The 18,775-nt window shown below is 38.4% G+C and overlaps 2 protein-coding genes across 6 annotated transcripts in view; both read left to right on the forward strand.

Moving 5' to 3' along the window:
* Positions 1 to 12,518, forward strand: part of IPO7 (importin 7) — a 53,732-nt gene extending 41,214 nt beyond the window's left edge. Inside the window, exons 20-25 of the mRNA XM_032223138.1 lie at positions 2,100 to 2,195; positions 3,473 to 3,693; positions 3,953 to 4,161; positions 4,995 to 5,198; positions 7,481 to 7,597; positions 10,487 to 12,518. Of these exons, the coding sequence (XP_032079029.1) occupies positions 2,100 to 2,195; positions 3,473 to 3,693; positions 3,953 to 4,161; positions 4,995 to 5,198; positions 7,481 to 7,597; positions 10,487 to 10,584 (945 nt within the window). The 3' untranslated portion in view covers positions 10,585 to 12,518. The remainder of the gene's footprint in view (positions 1 to 2,099; positions 2,196 to 3,472; positions 3,694 to 3,952; positions 4,162 to 4,994; positions 5,199 to 7,480; positions 7,598 to 10,486) is intronic.
* Positions 12,519 to 17,258: 4,740 nt separating this feature from the next.
* Positions 17,259 to 18,775, forward strand: part of ZNF143 (zinc finger protein 143) — a 31,467-nt gene continuing 29,950 nt past the window's right edge. For 2 of the 5 annotated variants that reach the window (XM_032223192.1, XM_032223232.1), the window contains exon 1: positions 17,641 to 18,229. The gene's annotated coding sequence lies outside the window, so the exon portion shown is untranslated. Of the gene's footprint in view, positions 17,342 to 17,640; positions 18,230 to 18,775 lie in introns of those variants that run through there. The other 3 variants (XM_032223183.1, XM_032223218.1, XM_032223159.1) reach the window with 3 other exon arrangements.

The following is an 18,775-nucleotide window of genomic DNA, read 5'->3' on the forward strand; positions in this document are numbered from 1 at the left end:
ACTACCGTCCAGTCTCCAACCTCCCCTTCGTGGGGAAGGTTGTTGAGAAGGTGGTGGCCTTCCAGCTTCAGCGTACCTTGGAGGAAGCTAACTACCTTGACCCCTTCCAGTCCGGCTTCAGGCCCGGTTACAGCACAGAAACCGCTTTGGTCGCATTGACCGATGATCTCTGGAGAGCCAGAGATGGAGGCCATGCGTCCATCCTGGTTCTCCTTGACCTCTCAGTGGCTTTCGATACCATCGACCATGGTATCCTTCTGCGACGACTGCGGGAGGTGGGGGTGGGCGGCACTGTTCTGCAGTGGTTCTCCTCCTACCTCTCGGACAGGTCGCAGTCGGTGTTGGTAGGGGGGCAGAGATCGTCCCCGAGGCCCCTAACTTATGGGGTGCCGCAGGGTTCGGTCTTATCCCCCCTACTATTTAACATATACATGAAACCGCTGGGCGAGATCATTCGGAGGCACGGGATAAAATACCACCAATACGCGGACGATACACAGTTGTATCTGTCCGCCCCGTGCCAACTCAATGAAGCAGTGGACGTGATGAACCGGGGTCTTGAGGCTGTTAAAGACTGGATGAGAGCTAACAAACTGGTACTCAACCCGGACAAGACCGAGTGGCTGTTGTGTTTTCCTCCCAACAATTTGGCCGACGTTCCATCACTCAGGCTGGGGGGTCAAAATTTATACCCCTCAGACAGGGTCCGCAACTTGGGAGTCCTCCTGGACCCACAGCTGAGTTTCGACCATCACTTGTCAGCTGTGACCAGGGGGGCATTTGCCCAGGTTCGCCTGGTGCGCCAGTTGCGGCCCTACCTGAACCGGGAGGCCCTCACAACAGTCACTCGAGCCCTTGTGATCTCTAGGCTGGAATACTGCAATGTGCTCTACATGGGGCTGCCCTTGAAGAGCATCCGGCGACTTCAGCTAGTCCAGAACGCAGCCGCGCGAGTGATTGTGGGCGCACCACGGTTCGCCCACATAACACCGATCCTCCGTGAGCTGCGCTGGCTACCTGTTGATCTCCGGGTGCACTTCAAGGTCCTACTTACCATTCACAAAGCGCTCCATGGTAGTGGATCTGGCTATTTGAGAGACCGCCTTCTGCCAATTACCTCCCTCCGTCCCATCAGATCGCATAGAGTAGGCCTCCTCCGAATTCCATCTGCCAGTCAGTGCCGACTGGCGACTACGCGGAGGAGAGCCTTCTCAGTTGCAGCTCCGACGCTATGGAACAATCTCCCCGTGGAGATCCGCACCCTCACCACCGTCCAGGCCTTCCGCACAGCCCTCAAGATCTGGCTATCCCGTCAGGCCTGGGGATAAGACTTTACTCTCGCCCCTCCCGAATGTTGAATGAATGTTGTGTTTTTACCGCTAATTATTTTTACTCACATTTTCTTTTTGTGTTTTGTCCTGCACTCCCCTCCCCTATTATTGTAAGCCGCCCTGAGTCCCCTCAGGGAAAAGAGCGGCCTATAAATGTTTAATAAAACTAAAACTAAAAACTAATTCCAGGTGTGCTCTCAATAACCCAAGCAGAGCTAAATGTTAGGAATCTCTTGGAAAGTTGGGCTTTTTAAAATCAGGATGAGCCTGAGTTCTCATAGGCTTTTATTTATTTTGGTGATCATTGCTATTAAAATGAAAAGTCTCTCTGTTTTGATTGGAGATTTCTTGCACAGAATGTGTTTATGTACAAGAGGATTTTCAGTCTAGAGCCAAATTCCAACATGGTATATTAATTCAGATTTCCCTTCTGCCTTCCCACATCCTTTTTATTATATGTAGGACAGGTAGCTCTCTACCTATGATCGTAATGGAGCTTGCCTATTATGATTGCAAGTGAAATGATCTCACTTAATAACCTCCACCCCTGTTATCACTGATACAGCTGTTAGGCATACATGTGGATCATTAAGTGGAGCATGGGGTAAGGGAAGGCCTAGCTCAATCCCTTTCATATAGATATGTAAAAAGATTTAGTCATTTATATATTGATGAAACCTAAAGATGACAACATTTTTATATAGCTGAATTTATTTATAGAAAGTGATAATACTGAGTACCAATATTCATAGTTCATGTATTTCCTAGGTCCTTACAGGTGTAGCAGGAGAAGATGCAGAATGTCATGCAGCAAAACTATTAGAAGTTATCATTTTGCAATGTAAAGGCCGTGGAATCGATCAGGTAGGTTAAATAATGAGACTTCAGAAATCTGTGAAGGAAGCCATACTGTGGACATAATCAGTTACCTCTCACCTTTATGTAAATAAACACTGTCATAATAAATACATGTCCTCTAAATATAGCAATATTATAATGTTCTGCATTTTCTGTTTTATTCCTGCTCATTTCAAAAGAAAGCATCAAGTTTTCAATGTGAATAAAAAAAGAAAGAATTTTAAAAAGCTTGTTCCATCAAGAAGGAATACAAAAGCTGAACTTTCATTATCATGGGCATAATGGGTGTTTTATGCCTTTTTATTGCCACAGTTATTAAATGAATCACGACAGTTGTTAGGGCACTAACAGATCTTAAGTGAATCTGGTTTCTCATTGACTAGAGAATAGAACCGGAAGGGACCTTGGAAGTCTTTTACTTCAACCTCCTGCTCAGGCAGGAGACTCTACCATTTTAGACCAGTGGCTGTCCAGTCTGTTCATAAAAATTTTAAAAACTTCGCTTGTCAGAAGCTTGAAAAAGAGGTTTACATAATCACATGCAGGACACTGCAACCTTCATAAATATGAACCAGTTGCCAAGTGTCCGAATTTTGATCACATGACGAAGGAGATGCTGCAACAGTTATAAGTATGAAAAACTGTCAAGTCATTTTTTTCAGTCCCATTTTAACTTCCAACAGTCACTAAATGAACTGTTGTTAAATTGAGGATTATCTGTATAATCTTGTCCTGTTTTTTTAATTTTCAGTAAAAGTTTATTTTAAGATATAATATCATTTGTATAGAACTATACATCAAATTCAGTGTTGTCCTTTTCAAATTCATAATTATTCCTATCTAACTCCTAAACATTTAACTTTTTTCTCAATTTTGAACCACCTTGATCTTGTGCAGCCATTGTAGTTGTCATAAATACGTTGCCAAGTGTCTCAGTTTTGATCACGTAACCATGGGGATGTAGCATGTGTGAAAAATGGTCATAAGTCATTTTTTTAGTGCTATTGTAACTTTGAACAGTCATTAAACAAACTGTTGTAAGTTTAGTACCATCTATATTATGTCCGGTAATCCTAAGAAGAAATCTGAGAGGGGAGGGGAGATAGGGAAAGAGCAGATCTGAATAACTGAAAGTGTCTTCTGTTATACCAGAGAGTTTAAAAGTTAAGAATTTAATACATGCATTGCAAGATACGGATATTGAAAATCAAATGTTTATCACTACAGCGATGTGTTAATATTTGCCTCTGACTTTAGTAACATTTTTCCATCCGTCTCTTTAGTGTATACCCTTATTTGTGGAAGCTGCTTTAGAACGATTGACTAGAGAAGTTAAAACAAGCGAATTACGGACAATGTGCCTCCAGGTTGCCATAGCTGCTCTCTATTACAATCCTCATTTACTTCTGAATACCTTGGAAAATCTTCGCTTCCCCAATAACGTGGAGCCTGTTACAAATCACTTCATTACACAGTGGCTTAATGATGTAGACTGTTTCTTGGGGTAAGCTTGTTGTCTCTGGGATTATGGCTTTAATTCATTAAATTCTAATGTAGAGAGAAGGGATTATATAGATACAACAGGTGCCTCTTTTCCATTTAACTTCTTTAGGTAATGTGGGCTACTTTTATATGAAGAAACGTAACAAGGTCTATTGGGCATGCACATTGATCGCTTCAGCCATGCCCTTTTTGAATATCTCAGGTAGAATCCATGGCATCTTTCCTAAAACCAAAAGTAATATGATGTTTTCTTATTGCAGACTTCATGACAGAAAAATGTGTGTGCTAGGCCTGTGTGCATTGATTGATTTGGAGCATGTACCACAGGTTTTAAATCAGGTTTCGGGTCAGATCCTGCCAGCTTTCATACTTTTATTTAATGGGTTAAAAAGAGCATATGCTTGCCATGCTGAACAAGAAAATGACAGTGACGATGACGATGATGACGCAGAGGAAGATGAAGAAGCAGGTAATGTAGTGGTTTTTTCTGTAGAGCTGATCAGCAACATTACTGAAGTAGCTATAGAAAATTTTTCAGGAAATTTTTGGTGTGTTTTGTGGTTTTTTCCTGTGATTGCTTCCTTTGCCTTTTAATTGGACTGAAGTATTTATGTATTAAGTATTTTCCTACAGTACTCCATTCTCTGTTCTGTTTGGGTCTCTTGCGTATGAATAATTGGTCTTTTGCCATGTCTAAGAATATGCAAAGACTACCATTGCTAGAATTTCTCTGGAATGTTTCATTTTCTTCTCTGCTGACTTGTTCATGGACTTACCGGCTATTGTTTTTTTAATTTAATTTTTCAAATTAGAAAGATCTTTTCATTTGGAAGATTAATTTCAGAAAATCAGAATAGAGTGGTGGTGGTGGTGGTAGTGGTGGTGATAAAATCAAAATGGAAATTTAGTATGGTCCAGGAAACATATATTTCATTTTCTGCAACTATTTGTCCCTAGAACATAGGCCTTGATTGCATATATCTAGTCATATTTGTTGTGCTCTTCAGTCTGTTCCAATATTTTTTATTTTTGAAAATAAAGCTAAGCAGACTTACACTGTTAAATCACTGGCTCAATTCATTTGATGTTCTTGTGTTCTATCTGGTTTGCAGTTATCATTTGGTAGCTGGGTAATATAGTATAATATGATTAAATTTCTGTTCTATTCCTAACCTAGTGTATTAAAGACCATGTGATTTTTAAAAAGCGTGGAATTTTATGCAATACAAATAATAAAATAATTAAAGGGGAAGAGACTAAATGAAATTTTGAGCACTCTTAAAACCGTTTGTTTGGTTACAGAACTGGGAAGTGATGAAGATGATATCGATGAAGATGGTCAAGAGTATTTAGAGATTTTGGCAAAACAGGCTGGAGAAGATGGAGATGATGAGGATTGGGAAGATGATGATGCTGAAGAGACAGCACTGGAGGGATATTCAACTATTATTGATGATGAAGATAACCCTGTTGATGAATATCAAATATTTAAAGCAATTTTTCAGAGTAAGAGCTGCCATAGTTTTCATTGAAAATCTGTATTCCTGTATCTGCTGAAATATGTATTGTGTTGTGCTTATAAGAAATATGGGAACTCAAGGGATGCATGTAATTTGAAAAGACTCCGAGGACGCATTCAAGGAATTTGAAAAGCTACACCATAAGCATTCATCAAATCTGAAATGAGTCAGGTTTGATGGAAGTTGATAGTTTAGCAGAATTATTAGTTGATACTTCACTTTTTATTGTAAAAATTAGTCTGTCAGAGATAAATATTTAGGTTACCTTGGCTAGAGCAAATGTTTTTAATACTGTAGCAAACTGATCTTACAGCGTCAGATTACTGGTTGTATTTTCTATAGAAATAGCTAGGGAGAAAAATCTATAAATGACATTGGAAGGAAAGAACTGGGGCAGGAGGATTTTTCAACTTTGGTAAGAAAAACTTAAGCAATTGTGGGGGAAGTAAGATGCATACATGTAAGAATAGAAACAAGTAGATTTTGTTCCCAGCAAAATTGAATAACAGTTAACTCTTACCTAATATTTCTCTGGTGATAATATTTTGCTTGAATTTTTTTCTGACATGTCTGTCTTATCAAAGAATAGAAGAGAGAAAATAATTTCAAGTGATGAGATACATTGTATTATTTCTAATCAACAGTTGTAGATGCATTCCACCTAACAATTATTAAATAGATTTTGATCCTACCGTGTTTCCCCAAAAATAAGACAGGGTTTTATTTTCTTTTGCCCCATGAAATATGGCCTTGGGCTTATTATAGGGGAGGGCTTATTATTTTCTGGGGCAGGTGAGAAGCGAGGTGTGCCTTTTACCTTTCCAGCTCCTTTGCGTTCCTTGCCATTGTGCTCAGGGAAGTGGCTGGTAAATAACCCTTCTGGTGAGTTCAATCAAACATCTTGAGATCGCGAGAAGGTTTTTGTTGTTGTTGTTGTTGTTGTTGTTTTTTACCAGGGTCTTCCCTGAACACAATGGTGAGGAACGCCACGGAACTGGAAAGGTAAGAGGTGTGCCTCATGGCCCAACACCGTCCACCTTGCTCCAATGGTAAAGGCAGCCTGCCTGGTTCCCTTCCACACTGTCGCTTTAGCGAGGGGTGGCAGGTGGGGGGGAGCAAGGCACGCCTCTTAACTTTCCAGCTCCGTCGCGTTCCTCATCCTTTCACCCATTGAATCCCCTTGTAAAAAAACCTCATGAGTTCAACTTGCGAGATTTTTTTTACAAGGGGATTCAATGGGCGAAAGGGCGAGGAACGCAGCGGAGCTGTCAGTCTCTGGTAGCGCTAAGATGTGCGTCTCGCTTCTCTCCCCCCCCCCCACATCTGCCACCCCTCGCTAAAGGGACAGCGGGGAAGGGAATCAGGCAGGCTGCCTCTATCATTGGGGTGAGGTGGGTGTTGTTGGGCCGTGAGGCGCCCCTCTTACCTTTCCAGCTCCGTCGCATTCCTTGCCCTTTCGCCCATTAAATCCTTTTGTTTACAAGGGTATTCAATGGGCAAAAGGGCGAGGAATGCGACAGAGCTGGAAAGGTAAGAGGCGCGCCTTGTTTCTCACCTCCCCACCTGCCACCCCTCGCTAAAGGAACAGTGGGGAAGGGAACCAGGCAGGCTGCCTTTACCATTGGGGTGGGCGGTATTTTTTTATGCGAGAAGGAACAGGCACGAGGGGGTGATCGCATTGCTGGCCTGTTGCTGTTTTTGCAGCAAGCCCTCTTTTTGCCCCGCAAGCTGTACCAGTCGATGGTACAGTGGTAATGGCGGGGACCAGTTGCGCATGCGCTTAAATAGTTGGGGGCGGGCTTATTTTCAGGGGAGGGCTTATTATGGTACATGCTCTGAAAAGCCCAATTGGGCTTATTAACAGGGCATGTCTTATTTTCGGGGAAACACTGTACTCTGTAATAAAGTCAAATTTCAATTGCACATTATGCAAATCAAACTAATTTCTTAATAAATTGAAAAAGGATATCTCAAAGCATATATAAATATAGGTTTTGTTGGATTGATGCATTTAATTATACATTCTTTCCCCCAGGGTTAAAGACTGCATAATTAATATTATTTATTTTATTTATAAAATCTCTCAGTAAAAATAATCCCAGAGCAGGATACTTAATTATAACAGCAAAAGCAAAATTAGAACATCTGCAAGAAAGCAAAGAACAGACTAAGATCTACCAATAGTAATCAAGAGGCATCTAAAAATAGTAAATTAAGACTTATCTGCATAGAACTTTCCAAATACTTACAGGTCTATATATTTTGCAGCACTTCAGAATCGTAACCCAGTATGGTATCAAGCATTGACACGTGGTCTTAATGAAGAGCAAAGAAAACAGTTACAGGACATAGCAACATTAGCAGATCAGAGAAGAGCTGCTCATGGTATGCATTTTAATTGAATTTTACATGGCTATATTAAGTTCACGTCATTAGCATTTTGGGATATGTTTCACCCTGAAAGAGCAGCTTTACCTCCTCTTTAAATTAGGAAAGTCTTGATCACTAAAGTTGGAGCCAAAAAGAATCAGCTAACTTTAACTCTTCTACTAGAAGATTAGTTTAGACTTCTTCCCCTCCTATGGAGGAATCCCCTCTTCTTTAGTTTTAACTCTGCATTTTCAAGATGGATGACTTTTTCCTCAGCTCCATATTAGAGCTGAAAAGAAAAATCACATGTCCTTTTCCGATGGCCTTCAGAACAAGCAGTTCAGAAGGGTCAAAGAATCCTTTTCAGAAGGATTTTGCAAAACCAATGTAAGCCTAGTAAAGTTAATCAGAGAGGCGTGGTCAGCAATTAGCTCCTCAGGTCTCCATAGAAGAAGCCACCAAGTGCCAAAGAAAGATATTCAAACTCTAGAGCAGCAACAAGATAATACCCAAGAAAAAAGTTTCAGCGAACACTGGAGAGAATGAAAGTCACTGGTTGTCAAACTCCTATGCACAAGAGGAAGCTATAGGAAGAAGCAGCATCAACCTGATCATGATTTCTTGAGCAATAGTTTCATTAAAAAGCAGTCCACAACAGCCACAGCTGATGTGGATTGATGTGCCACATGGAACCAGAGGCATAGGAATTTTTCAGGGAAGAATATGCACCCTATCTCACAAGTCAAACTGAAGCTAGATGAGTTTCTAGAAGCAATTCCAGAAGTAGAGAAGAGGGTTACAAAGCGAGCACTGTACTAGACTACAGTTGCCACTCATTGTGACAATTCTGTGGCAGCCTTTCCTTCTTCAGGACTAGACCTGGTCAGCTCCAAGTTTAGTAATCCTTATGTAGCTTGAGGAAGTTGTAGTTAGCATCATTAGCAGTGAATTGCTGACAGTCAACATGATCAGCTGACTGCCAAGAACAAAGGCACAGCAAGATCCAAGTCTTAAGGCTACATTGAGGACATGTGAATTTGACATTCCTGCCCTCTGTCCATTGCTAAAATGGCAATAGCAAATTAAAAAATGCTATATGATGAGATATGTTAGAGAAGAGAGGGAGGACTTGTTTTTATTCTGGTACAGCAGGAAACATACAAGATACAAAATTCATTGCAAGACACATCCCAGAACCTTAAGAAAGAACATGGTTCTGTTCAGTCTGAATTACGTGAAAATAAATTCTATCTTGCTCTCCCACCAAAACAAAATATATAGTACTAACCAGCTTATGGGGAGCCAGTCATCTGTACTAGACAGAACTTTGTTATCTGGGTTTGGCCATTCTGCTGTTTTTCTGAACCCAGCAAAACCCTGTATCTTGCAAGGAATATTGCAAAATATCACAGGACATCAGAGGCCTGGTACCTGTGGGATTCCAGCTGAGAAGTCCAGCCTTTAGAGAATGATTTTATGCAATCTAGACAATCACCCATAACCTAATGCTCTTATTTCTATAATATGTAACCTAAAACATTCAACTAGAAGCTGCCTATCCAGTATCTGCTGGCATAAAGGAATGGGTTGTAACTTCGTTTGTAAAAGTTCTAACTGACTGCAGGAAGTTCCAGGTGCAATTGTAAGAAGCTCTAGTTTACAAATAGTTTATTCAATTTCTGAATGAGACCCTGGAGAGTTGCTATTTGTCAAAGTAGATACTGATACCCATACCATTCTTCAGAAAGTCATTCTTGCATTTCAAGGGTTTGTGGGTCTCTGCTTAGCTATTACATTCAGTTTTCAACGAGGAACCTGTCAAGTGCTTGCCAGGTAAGCAATAAACTTTCAGATTTTGCATAGTTTCTGAAGTATGTGATTTCTGGAGGTGGATCAGGAGATTGCTGCAAATACTTTGCACTTTGGGATTTATCTTCTTGACGGGAACAGCTTCCCCATATCTGTTATCCTTATCATATACCACTTCCTCAGAGATGTATGCCTCCGTTCATTGCCAGTCATATATCTCTTTTTGTCATGGTACTTGTCCTTTGGGCCCAAACAAGGGTTCCTGTTGGACCCATTTCAAACTCCATCCACACAAGAAACTGTATTTCCAAATTTAAGCCTAAGTCTCTTGTACTAAAGAATGAATCTGTCTCAAATTAGATGTGTACTTTGTGCTAAAATATTTCTCGGGTGCTCTCTGTAAGGTCAATAGTCTATTGTCTTTAAAACCACATAATCAAATGCTGTATCAGGCAGGTCAAAGTGTATGTTGCTGTAGAATTCTCAGTCAGAAAGAATCAGCACTCATTTGTCATCCCAGCTCCCTCTGTCTGAGGGCCAGCCACATCTGCAGCTCAAATTGTGTAAATAATTATATTTTCAATAACAGTATGTGGTTTGCAGCAAAATAAACTGATGGGATTAAAATGTTCATCTTCATTCTCATTTATAGATGAGAATGTCTGAAGACATTTCTCTTAAAAACATTGTGGACACAGAAACAGCTTAAAATATATTTCTCTTTTTGGGGGAGAAATCTTTACGTTTTAATAATTTTCTATATTGTTCATCACACTTGTGTGACTCTGATTTTGATTTTGCATTTTCTTTTAAATCAGGGCCCTTTTTTGAACCAGCCAGATTCAATACGATGAGTATGATAATTTTAAGTTTTTATTTGTTTCTCTTTAAGGCTGGAAAAGTATATATAATATATTAATCATTCTTCTGCTTGTTATTTTATAGAACACTCCTCTTTTTTTAATATGCAGTTATAAAGAACTGATTTTTGAGGATCTCTTGAGGTATTTTTAACAGAACTTTTTGTTGATTGTAAATAACTTATCTTACAGAAACAAGTTGTGACACTAAATAATTGTATCTTCTCTCTTCTAGAATCTAAAATGATTGAAAAACATGGTGGATATAAATTCAGTGCTCCAGTTGTGCCAAGTTCATTTAATTTTGGTGGCCCAGCCCCAGGAATGAATTGAATTACCACTACTATTCCTCCTACTGTGTGATTGTAGTGAAGAGCTTGTGTTCCTCCCAATATAGTGGTTCCAGAACTGGTTCATGTTATCTACAGCTCACGCTAAATGAATTGGTAGATTGGAATATTTTAAAAAGAAAAAAACAACCCAAGAGTGGGACTTGATCATGCAACCTAATACTGGAAAGAAGGTTTTATGAAGATAGGAAGAACCTGAAACTTGAGCTTCAAATGACACACTGTGGATATTGGAAATCAAGGAGATGTCTTGAAGGCAGCTTCCTTTCTATGAAGAAAATAGGCATTGGCTGCAGGACTGTTGGAAAGGTCTCATTTACAGTACACAAGCTTGAAGGCCAATTTAATTTTTACAACTGTGGGACTGAGTATTTGCCCAATTCTCCCCCTCTCCCCCAATGGGTATCTATTCTTTTAATGTACATAAAGGCAATTGGATGGCCTTACTTAACATTTCATTATTTCCATTTATCAAGATTGTTCATATGTAGAATATCGGACACTTATTGTAGCACTACATAACTGATAAAATCTGTAAATGATTTAGCACTTTCATATTGAAACAAGCCTGCTAGCCTATGTACAAAATTAGCAAAATGTTTGTTTATAAAAAAAGGGATGTTCTGGGGAAAATTTCAGGTTATTAATTTAAAACTAGCAGTTTTGTACCTGGTGAACTGTGGTGCAGCTACCACTGGTTGTGACTTGAATTTGATATGTAAAGAAGGGGCTAGTGGTATTTCATTGCTGCTAAAAAAAGAAAAAAATGGCAACATTCTGTGTCCTTTGTTTTTTTTTAAAGCTGTCACTGTACAAATGGAAAATAGAAAATAGAAATCTTCATGTTTAAATGCTGAGTGGAAATTTATTTTCTCAGCAACGTGAAAACTGACATGAAGTTCTGCTTTTCCAGGAGTGCATTTTGATGCGTGGTGAAACATCTACATAGGCAATCTATTAAAATATAATTTGGCTAACTTGGGCTGGAGTTGATTAAAGTTTTATTCCCATATATGGGAATATGGTCAGAATGTATTACATTTCAAGGATCTCCTCTCTCATCTATGTCCCTTCCCACTTTAGGGTGCCCAAAATCCAGGATTTTTTGTCTAATCCATTTAGAACAGTGGTACAGTTTATGCAGCTGTCTAGTTAAATAAGAATTAAATAAATTTTGTCAATAATGCAGCCTCTTCATGCAGCATTTAAACTGTTTTTAACCATAGATTTCTATTTGAAGATAAGATCCTTTGATTATCAGTTTTGAAAAACTCAGAATTCTAACTTGTTAGAATCCTAACTTAATTTGAAATTTAACGTGTTGTCATAATACAAGCCCTTGATCTGAAATGGGGATCTGTGGTCAGAGACTTCTAGCCATGAAAGGGCTGCACCTCAAAAAAAGTCTCATATTTTGAGTTAAGAAACTTGGATATGGTCATCTAGACATGATCTCAGGGTTACCAAGTCCTATCTTTGAAGCAACAGTTTTATCATTAATGTCAGGTGATATAATAGCTAGCATTTTAGCTATACTTTAGAAGACTTCTTCCTGCTGGGACCACTATTGAAGAGTGACTTGGTGAAGAAGGGAACATCAAATAATGTGACTGGGCTGGCTTAGTGCCCCATCTACAAAATAAATACATAGATAAAATCATAGATGCTGAGTTTCTGATCTTGCAGTAAGATCATTGGTGTCAAATCTTTTAAGCAAAATGTTTTATTTCTCCTGGCTGTTTTTATATTAATGGTCATCTGCTGTTATAACTGGTATTAAACAAGCTACCTTAATTTAAATGTAAGCCTCCAAACTTTAAAGACAGGTTAAATGAACTGAATTTATATATATAAAAATAAAACTGAAATGAAACATATATATTATGATATTCAAAAATGCAATCTTCAGAAAACCAATTTGTGTGATGAGTATTTGTTTTCTATGTATTAGTGGGGGCAGACTGCTTGGAGTGTTGACTTCCTAGTGGACTATCTACCTCTCAATTTCTCAAGCTTGATACAAGAGCCCTTGTACTGTTTTTAACTGAATACAGATTCAGTTAAAGACTTCTCTTATTCTACAGCTAGTGGCTAGAGCATTTCCCATTCAGTTTTGGGTAGATTTAAAGTGAGTTCTTGTATCTGTAAATATTTTTATGATGTTCTGTTTTCTGAGTTTTATGTCATTGGACACTTTTCCTTCTTTTTTTCCCAGGTATTAAACATTTCTTTCTACAGTTGTAGATTTTTCTTAGTTCAGGCAAGATTAAAATACACATATCAGAATAGAACAGTGTGGCTTGTCAGAAAACAATTTTGACCGTAAACTTAAAAATGGACACTAGTAACATTATGAATATTTTAAATAGATTGAATTTTAGTATAAATTTTATATTAAAAATGAACAATACTAGTTCAATACTAGTTGCACCAGAACTTATAAATCACCATGTCTAAATCATTGTAAATCGGGATGTTTTACTTCAGGAAAAGTAAATCTCTAATTTTTGCTGGCCTATCTATATGTTTATCACATTAGCGTTACATACCTAATGATTTTGCAATGGTTTATCATTAAAACCCCTTTGAAGCACTTGCTGGGTACAATAAACTTTCAGGTCTCCTAAAATGCTGTGCCATTTTCAGTAACAGTTACTGTATAAACTGAATTTTACAAATGGTTATATACTATGATAAATCAAATTGAATTTCCTTTCTAGATGTTCTTTAATAAAGGCTAAAATGAATGAAGTTTATTCTTCATAGATAGTATGTACTTATGTTACAGTACATAAATGCTATCTAAAAGGAAACAATCAAGAAAGAAATTTCCAGCTTTTATTCTTTGTGATACTTAAACTTAGATAATCAAAAAGTGCTACATGCAGATTTTACAAAATTTTGCAATCCATATAACTAATTTAGAATGTCATAATTTATGAACACTTTCCCCAAGTGATACCTTTACCTACATTTTAAAAAAAACTATACAAAGTAGTTCAATGAGGACTACTCTCACTTGACCACATTATGCTTATAAAAATTGCATGAAATGCAGTGATAGTATTGTTACTGTACTGCTTTCCTTGCAGGCATTTGCATAAGAAATTTGCAGTACTGGAAAATTTTGATTTAATATTCCTACCTGTGGAAAAGATGGCCTGAGTAGGAAATAAGTGATATTGGTTATTAAAAACTTGTATTCTTGTAGATTTGGGATTAAAATCTTGTGCGTGGTAAAATAATGACTAGTCATTACTGATAATTTGTTAAATATGCAGAATGTGCAAATGACTACAAAGACAGAAAAGGAGGATTTCTGAGTCAGCCTTTATATGACACTAGCTATATACCTATAAATATTTTTGTCACATCTTTCATTTCTAGCAAGTTTTGTTAACCTTTGTTTTTCCACTCAGTTTCTATCTTGTTCATCTTCCATTTTTTTTAATATGTCTGATATCAGAGAGATAAATGTTAATATGCAGGAGAATGATTTCTTGTGCAGATGGAAGATGATTTTATAAATGATTGCCCTATTTTAATCCATTAGTTATAACAGTAGTTAAGTACTACCCTCATATCTTTTTAGCATGTGCTGTACCCCAAATGCAAGATACACTTATTGTGGCAGAGATGATCTCAAGTTAATAAAAGCCAAAATTAAATCCCAAGTTTGCCAATATATGGAGGGTAGGCAGTCAATTTTATATTTTTTTTTCTTTTTGGGAGCAGGGATTACTTTTAAATTCAGTCATCTTGCAGATAAAATGCCCATATTTTCTTAAGATATTTGTTAATATTCTTATGACTCCAAATCAAAGCAATCAGTTCTAAATAGCCACTAAGCAAAAAAAAGATGCAAGAAGCAATAACTTGAGACACAAATGTGGGACATTCTGTGGTAGTTAAATTACTATTTTAATTTAACATTTTATCCAATACATTTGCAGAAATTTCAGAACTAGCTGACAGTATCCTATGCTTTGTTTGCACGGAGTTGCTATGCATATAGTTAGCATGGGTAAAATACTAGCAACAAAAAAGCTTTCTCTGTGATGCAGTAATATAAGCTAAAATAGTATGAGTTGCAGTTTTTTGTCACCACTAATTGTTCTTTCTCATATTAATAGTTCTTAAATAAAAAGCACAACTTATTTGTGGGAACAAACAACAATTTCCATATTTTACAATACAGTACTTTCCTCTAAATGCACATTGCATTTATTGGTTAGTGATCTTCAGTGTATTTGTGAAGAGTGCAATAACTTGTAGTGGCATCTGAAAAGGTGTCAAATCAATTCTTTCAATTAAAATAGTTGCAGTGCTCGTTCACTATGAATCAATGTTTTTGAAGACCAATGAATAAAGAATAAGGCAGAACTGTTGACAGTTCTGTATAGAAGAGATTGTCAGCATTCTTTTGTAAGCTATTCCAGGAATGTCAAGTGATTATGAGGCTAAACCCATCAAAAATGTAAGTAGACAATAAGGGCCTATATATACATGACAGATGGCTAAGGATACTTGAGGTATTTTAATTGCCAATTACTTATCAAATAATCCAACTTCCAATTAGGTCCGATTGCTTAATTTCTTTCATGACAAATGTATCTTATGTACACTGAGAGCATATGCACCAAAGACAAATTCCTTGTGTGTCTAATCACACTTGGCCAATAAAAAATTCTATTTTTAGAAGCACCCAAGTATTGCCACCTAATTGGGAACATTTTAATACAACTTTAATAAAAAGTACTTTAGTAATTACAATTGAAATGTTAGGGTTTCTGCCTCATAGGAAGAAGTGAAATATTTAGATTAAATTAATTGACCGGTTGAATAAATCTCGAATACGCTCATTCTGATTTCCAATCCAGAATGATTATAGCTAATTCCGTGAGCAGGTAGTATGCTTTCTCATTCTTTTTGTCGCTGTAAAAGTTCAGATAGTCTTTAGACTTCTCAATTCTTACACTATTAGGATGAGAAAGATCACAAAAAAATACACAAGTGTGCAAAAATCTCCGGATATTGCACAGATGAAACAGGTAGGGAGAACATGTGATTCTGAAGTGGAATCCTGTGATCCTTAAAAGATGGGTGAAAAAGCTGCAACTCTTCAAATTAGATTACCTGGTTTAGTGGTGGGTATGATTGCGGGATGGAGTGCCTTTTTTCATTAAGGCTATTTTTACATAGTGTAGTTGATAAAAAGCTCAATAGAAAACAAGCTGAATTCAACATACTGTAGTCCTTTTTGCTTCCTCAAACCTTCTCACTTTTTGCAATCTTAATGCATTTTGTGAATAATTTTATGTACACTGAGAGCATATGCACCAAAGACAAATTCCTTGTGTGTCTAATCATACCTGGCCAATAAAGAATTCTATTTTTAGAAGCACCCAAGCATTGCCACCTAATTGGGAACATTTTAATACAATCTATGTTAAAATGTAGGAAAAGTGAGGTACTTCCAGTTTGGAACTATTCACAAAGTGCACTTCAGAATCACATGTTCTCCCTACCCAACCCATCTGTGTAATATCCGGAGATTTTTGCACATTTGTGTATTTTTTGTGATCTTTCTCATCCTAATAGTGTAAAAATTGAGAAGTCTAAAGACTATCTGAACTTTTACAGCGACAAAAAGAATGAGAAAGCATACTTACCTGCTCACGGAATTAGCTATAATCATTCTGGATTGGAAATCAGAATGACCGTATTCGGAGATTTATTCAACCGGTCAATTAATTTAATCTAAATATTTCACTTCTTCCTATGAGGCAGAAGCCTTAACATTTCAATTGTAATTATTAAAGTACTTAAGCTATTTAAAGAAAATTTTGTCGAAAGTCACTCTAAGCTAGTTTAGAACTGTCACAACACACTTATATTATTTAAGATTTAATCTTCAATTTGATTCAGCCTGGGACTGGTAAAAACTTAACAGTTCAAGTCCTAACAGAGATGTTAAGGAAACGTCTGAGTATAGAGGCAGTTCCGAATAAGATGGTTTATTTATTTATTTATTTATTAGACTGCTCGGACCGACATCGAAAATACTATGTTAAGTTGACCGATAGTAAATTGAAGCAATTTCCTCTAGTGATACCTTCTTTCATCGCGGTGATGACAGAGAAAGCCTTCCCACCCAAGAAAATAAAAGCTTGAGCACTGGTCGACTAAGTCCCAAGGTGACTAGCAAGATTCAAAAAACAACAAAAGCACTTCGCGAAGACGGAACTTCCTCTTCACTTTCCATTCTATCAAGCCCTTCTAAACGCAAAGCTGTTCGGTTCAATTCAAATAGTTTACTTCAAACGGTAGCGACATGACCCTCCTCACGGGGAAAGTCCCAAGAGGGTGGGTGGGGGGACTAAAATGGCGCCAGTCCCTTTTTCCCTCACTGACGCATTACAGCCTCGCCCGACGTGATATAAAATGGTTGCTGCGACGGCCCCGAACTCAGCATATTCAAGTACCCTGTAGCGTGAAGGCGGTCCCACGGGCCGATTACCAATAGATGGTGCCATCTAAAGCTAAAACGCCCAATGGCGACTATGGGCGGAGTTTGGATTCGCCAAGTGGCCAATGAGAACTAAGCAACTGCTGGTGGCAGGGCCTCCCCGCGCGGCTCTGGGCGGTGCTGGGATAGGCGGGCGGGCGCTGAGACGGCCGTTTCCTGTCCTGGTGCATGGTGGTCGGACGAAGGAATTGTTGGAAAATTTCTCAGCGAGGTTCGTATATAAATGTGTTTTTACCCAGTGTGCCTTATTCTAACCGCCGCCATCTCCGACTGGGATGCTTCACTCTCGGGTTTGGTCTGGCCTAATCCCTCTGCGGCGATGTTCCACAGAGGGAAATGTGTGAGAAAACGGGGAGTCGCCCTAGGATCGCGGCTCATATTAATAATAAAGCCGAGGCGTTGCCGCCGCCCGCCCGTCCGTTCCCTCTCCCCCCACCCCTTCCTTCATATTCCCGCCTTGGTTTCCCTGGCTCCAGGTCTTTTCTCCTGCGATGTATTTGTCTCGGGGTGGATCGGGGGGGGGGGGGGGTGGTGGAACAGTCGCCGCGTAAAGTACCCGCTCGGGGTCTTTGGGCTGTAAGGCGAAGCGGAATCGAGCGACATGTTACCCAAATGACTTCCAGGGGCGTGTGCTTGAGGAAGCTTTCTCTTTAGGGGCTGCGTCACTGGACAAGATTCATATTGTATATAGCCCTTTGCAAGCCATGACAGAAAAAGGTCTTGTCTTGAGGCATTTTTGTTCTCCCGACATCGGTCCCGAGCCGAAGGAGTCTCAAAACGTCACCGTCGCCTTTTGCTCCCTGGTGAATTCACCCACGCCGCGCTTTTTTTAAAAAAAAAAAGCAGCGGAACCATTTTTGACAAAACCTCGTATATATATGAACGAGCGGCGACCTAAAGCTGCAGGTTCGGAAAGCGAGATTCCAAATCAGTGTGTGCGACAAACTTGTGTGTCGATCTGTAAAGTCCGATAACACTTCACCCGTTATTTAAGGACGTGGACAACACGTTTTTTTCCTTCCGATTATAATACGCAAATATGATTGATGGAAGAAGCTCTGCGTACATGATTCTCAACAGGCCCATTTCGCACGAGGAGGTGGGGTTTTTTTTTAGGTATAGGAAAGGAAGTTTTCTTCTTGCGGGTCCTTTTTTAAAAAAAAAATCAGCTAGATCTGGTTGGTGTGTGTTGGTTGGACTGCGAATCTAATACCGATATCAGAACTGGCTCACTGATTTAATTATTTTCAGAGATTTTAGGATTGTGGACTGTTTGGATTGTCTCCTTGAGATTATTTTTTTAAATGTTAATGCCACAAATATTTTAGTTTCACAAAAAATACATAAAAGTGGAAAGTAATTTCACTTGTCAAGATAATTTGGACATGCTTTTGAAAACTCAATATCTTACTTTCTTCATTTAATATAGTATTTTTGCCATTTTGCAATAAATCACATTTCCAGTTCTCCCATAAAACATACATAGACTTGGTATCATCTCAGTAAATTTTTATAAAGGATACATGTATCAGGAAAATATAAGAACATGATTTGCAAATCTTATTTAAGAGCTCTTAAAAATAATAGAGGGTTCTAAACTCAGTTAAATCATATATGTATTCCTACATATGGGCGAGATCATCCG

This window comes from Thamnophis elegans, chromosome 1 (assembly GCF_009769535.1).
Source record: "Thamnophis elegans isolate rThaEle1 chromosome 1, rThaEle1.pri, whole genome shotgun sequence".
In the NCBI taxonomy this organism is placed as follows: Eukaryota; Metazoa; Chordata; class Lepidosauria; order Squamata; family Colubridae; genus Thamnophis; species Thamnophis elegans.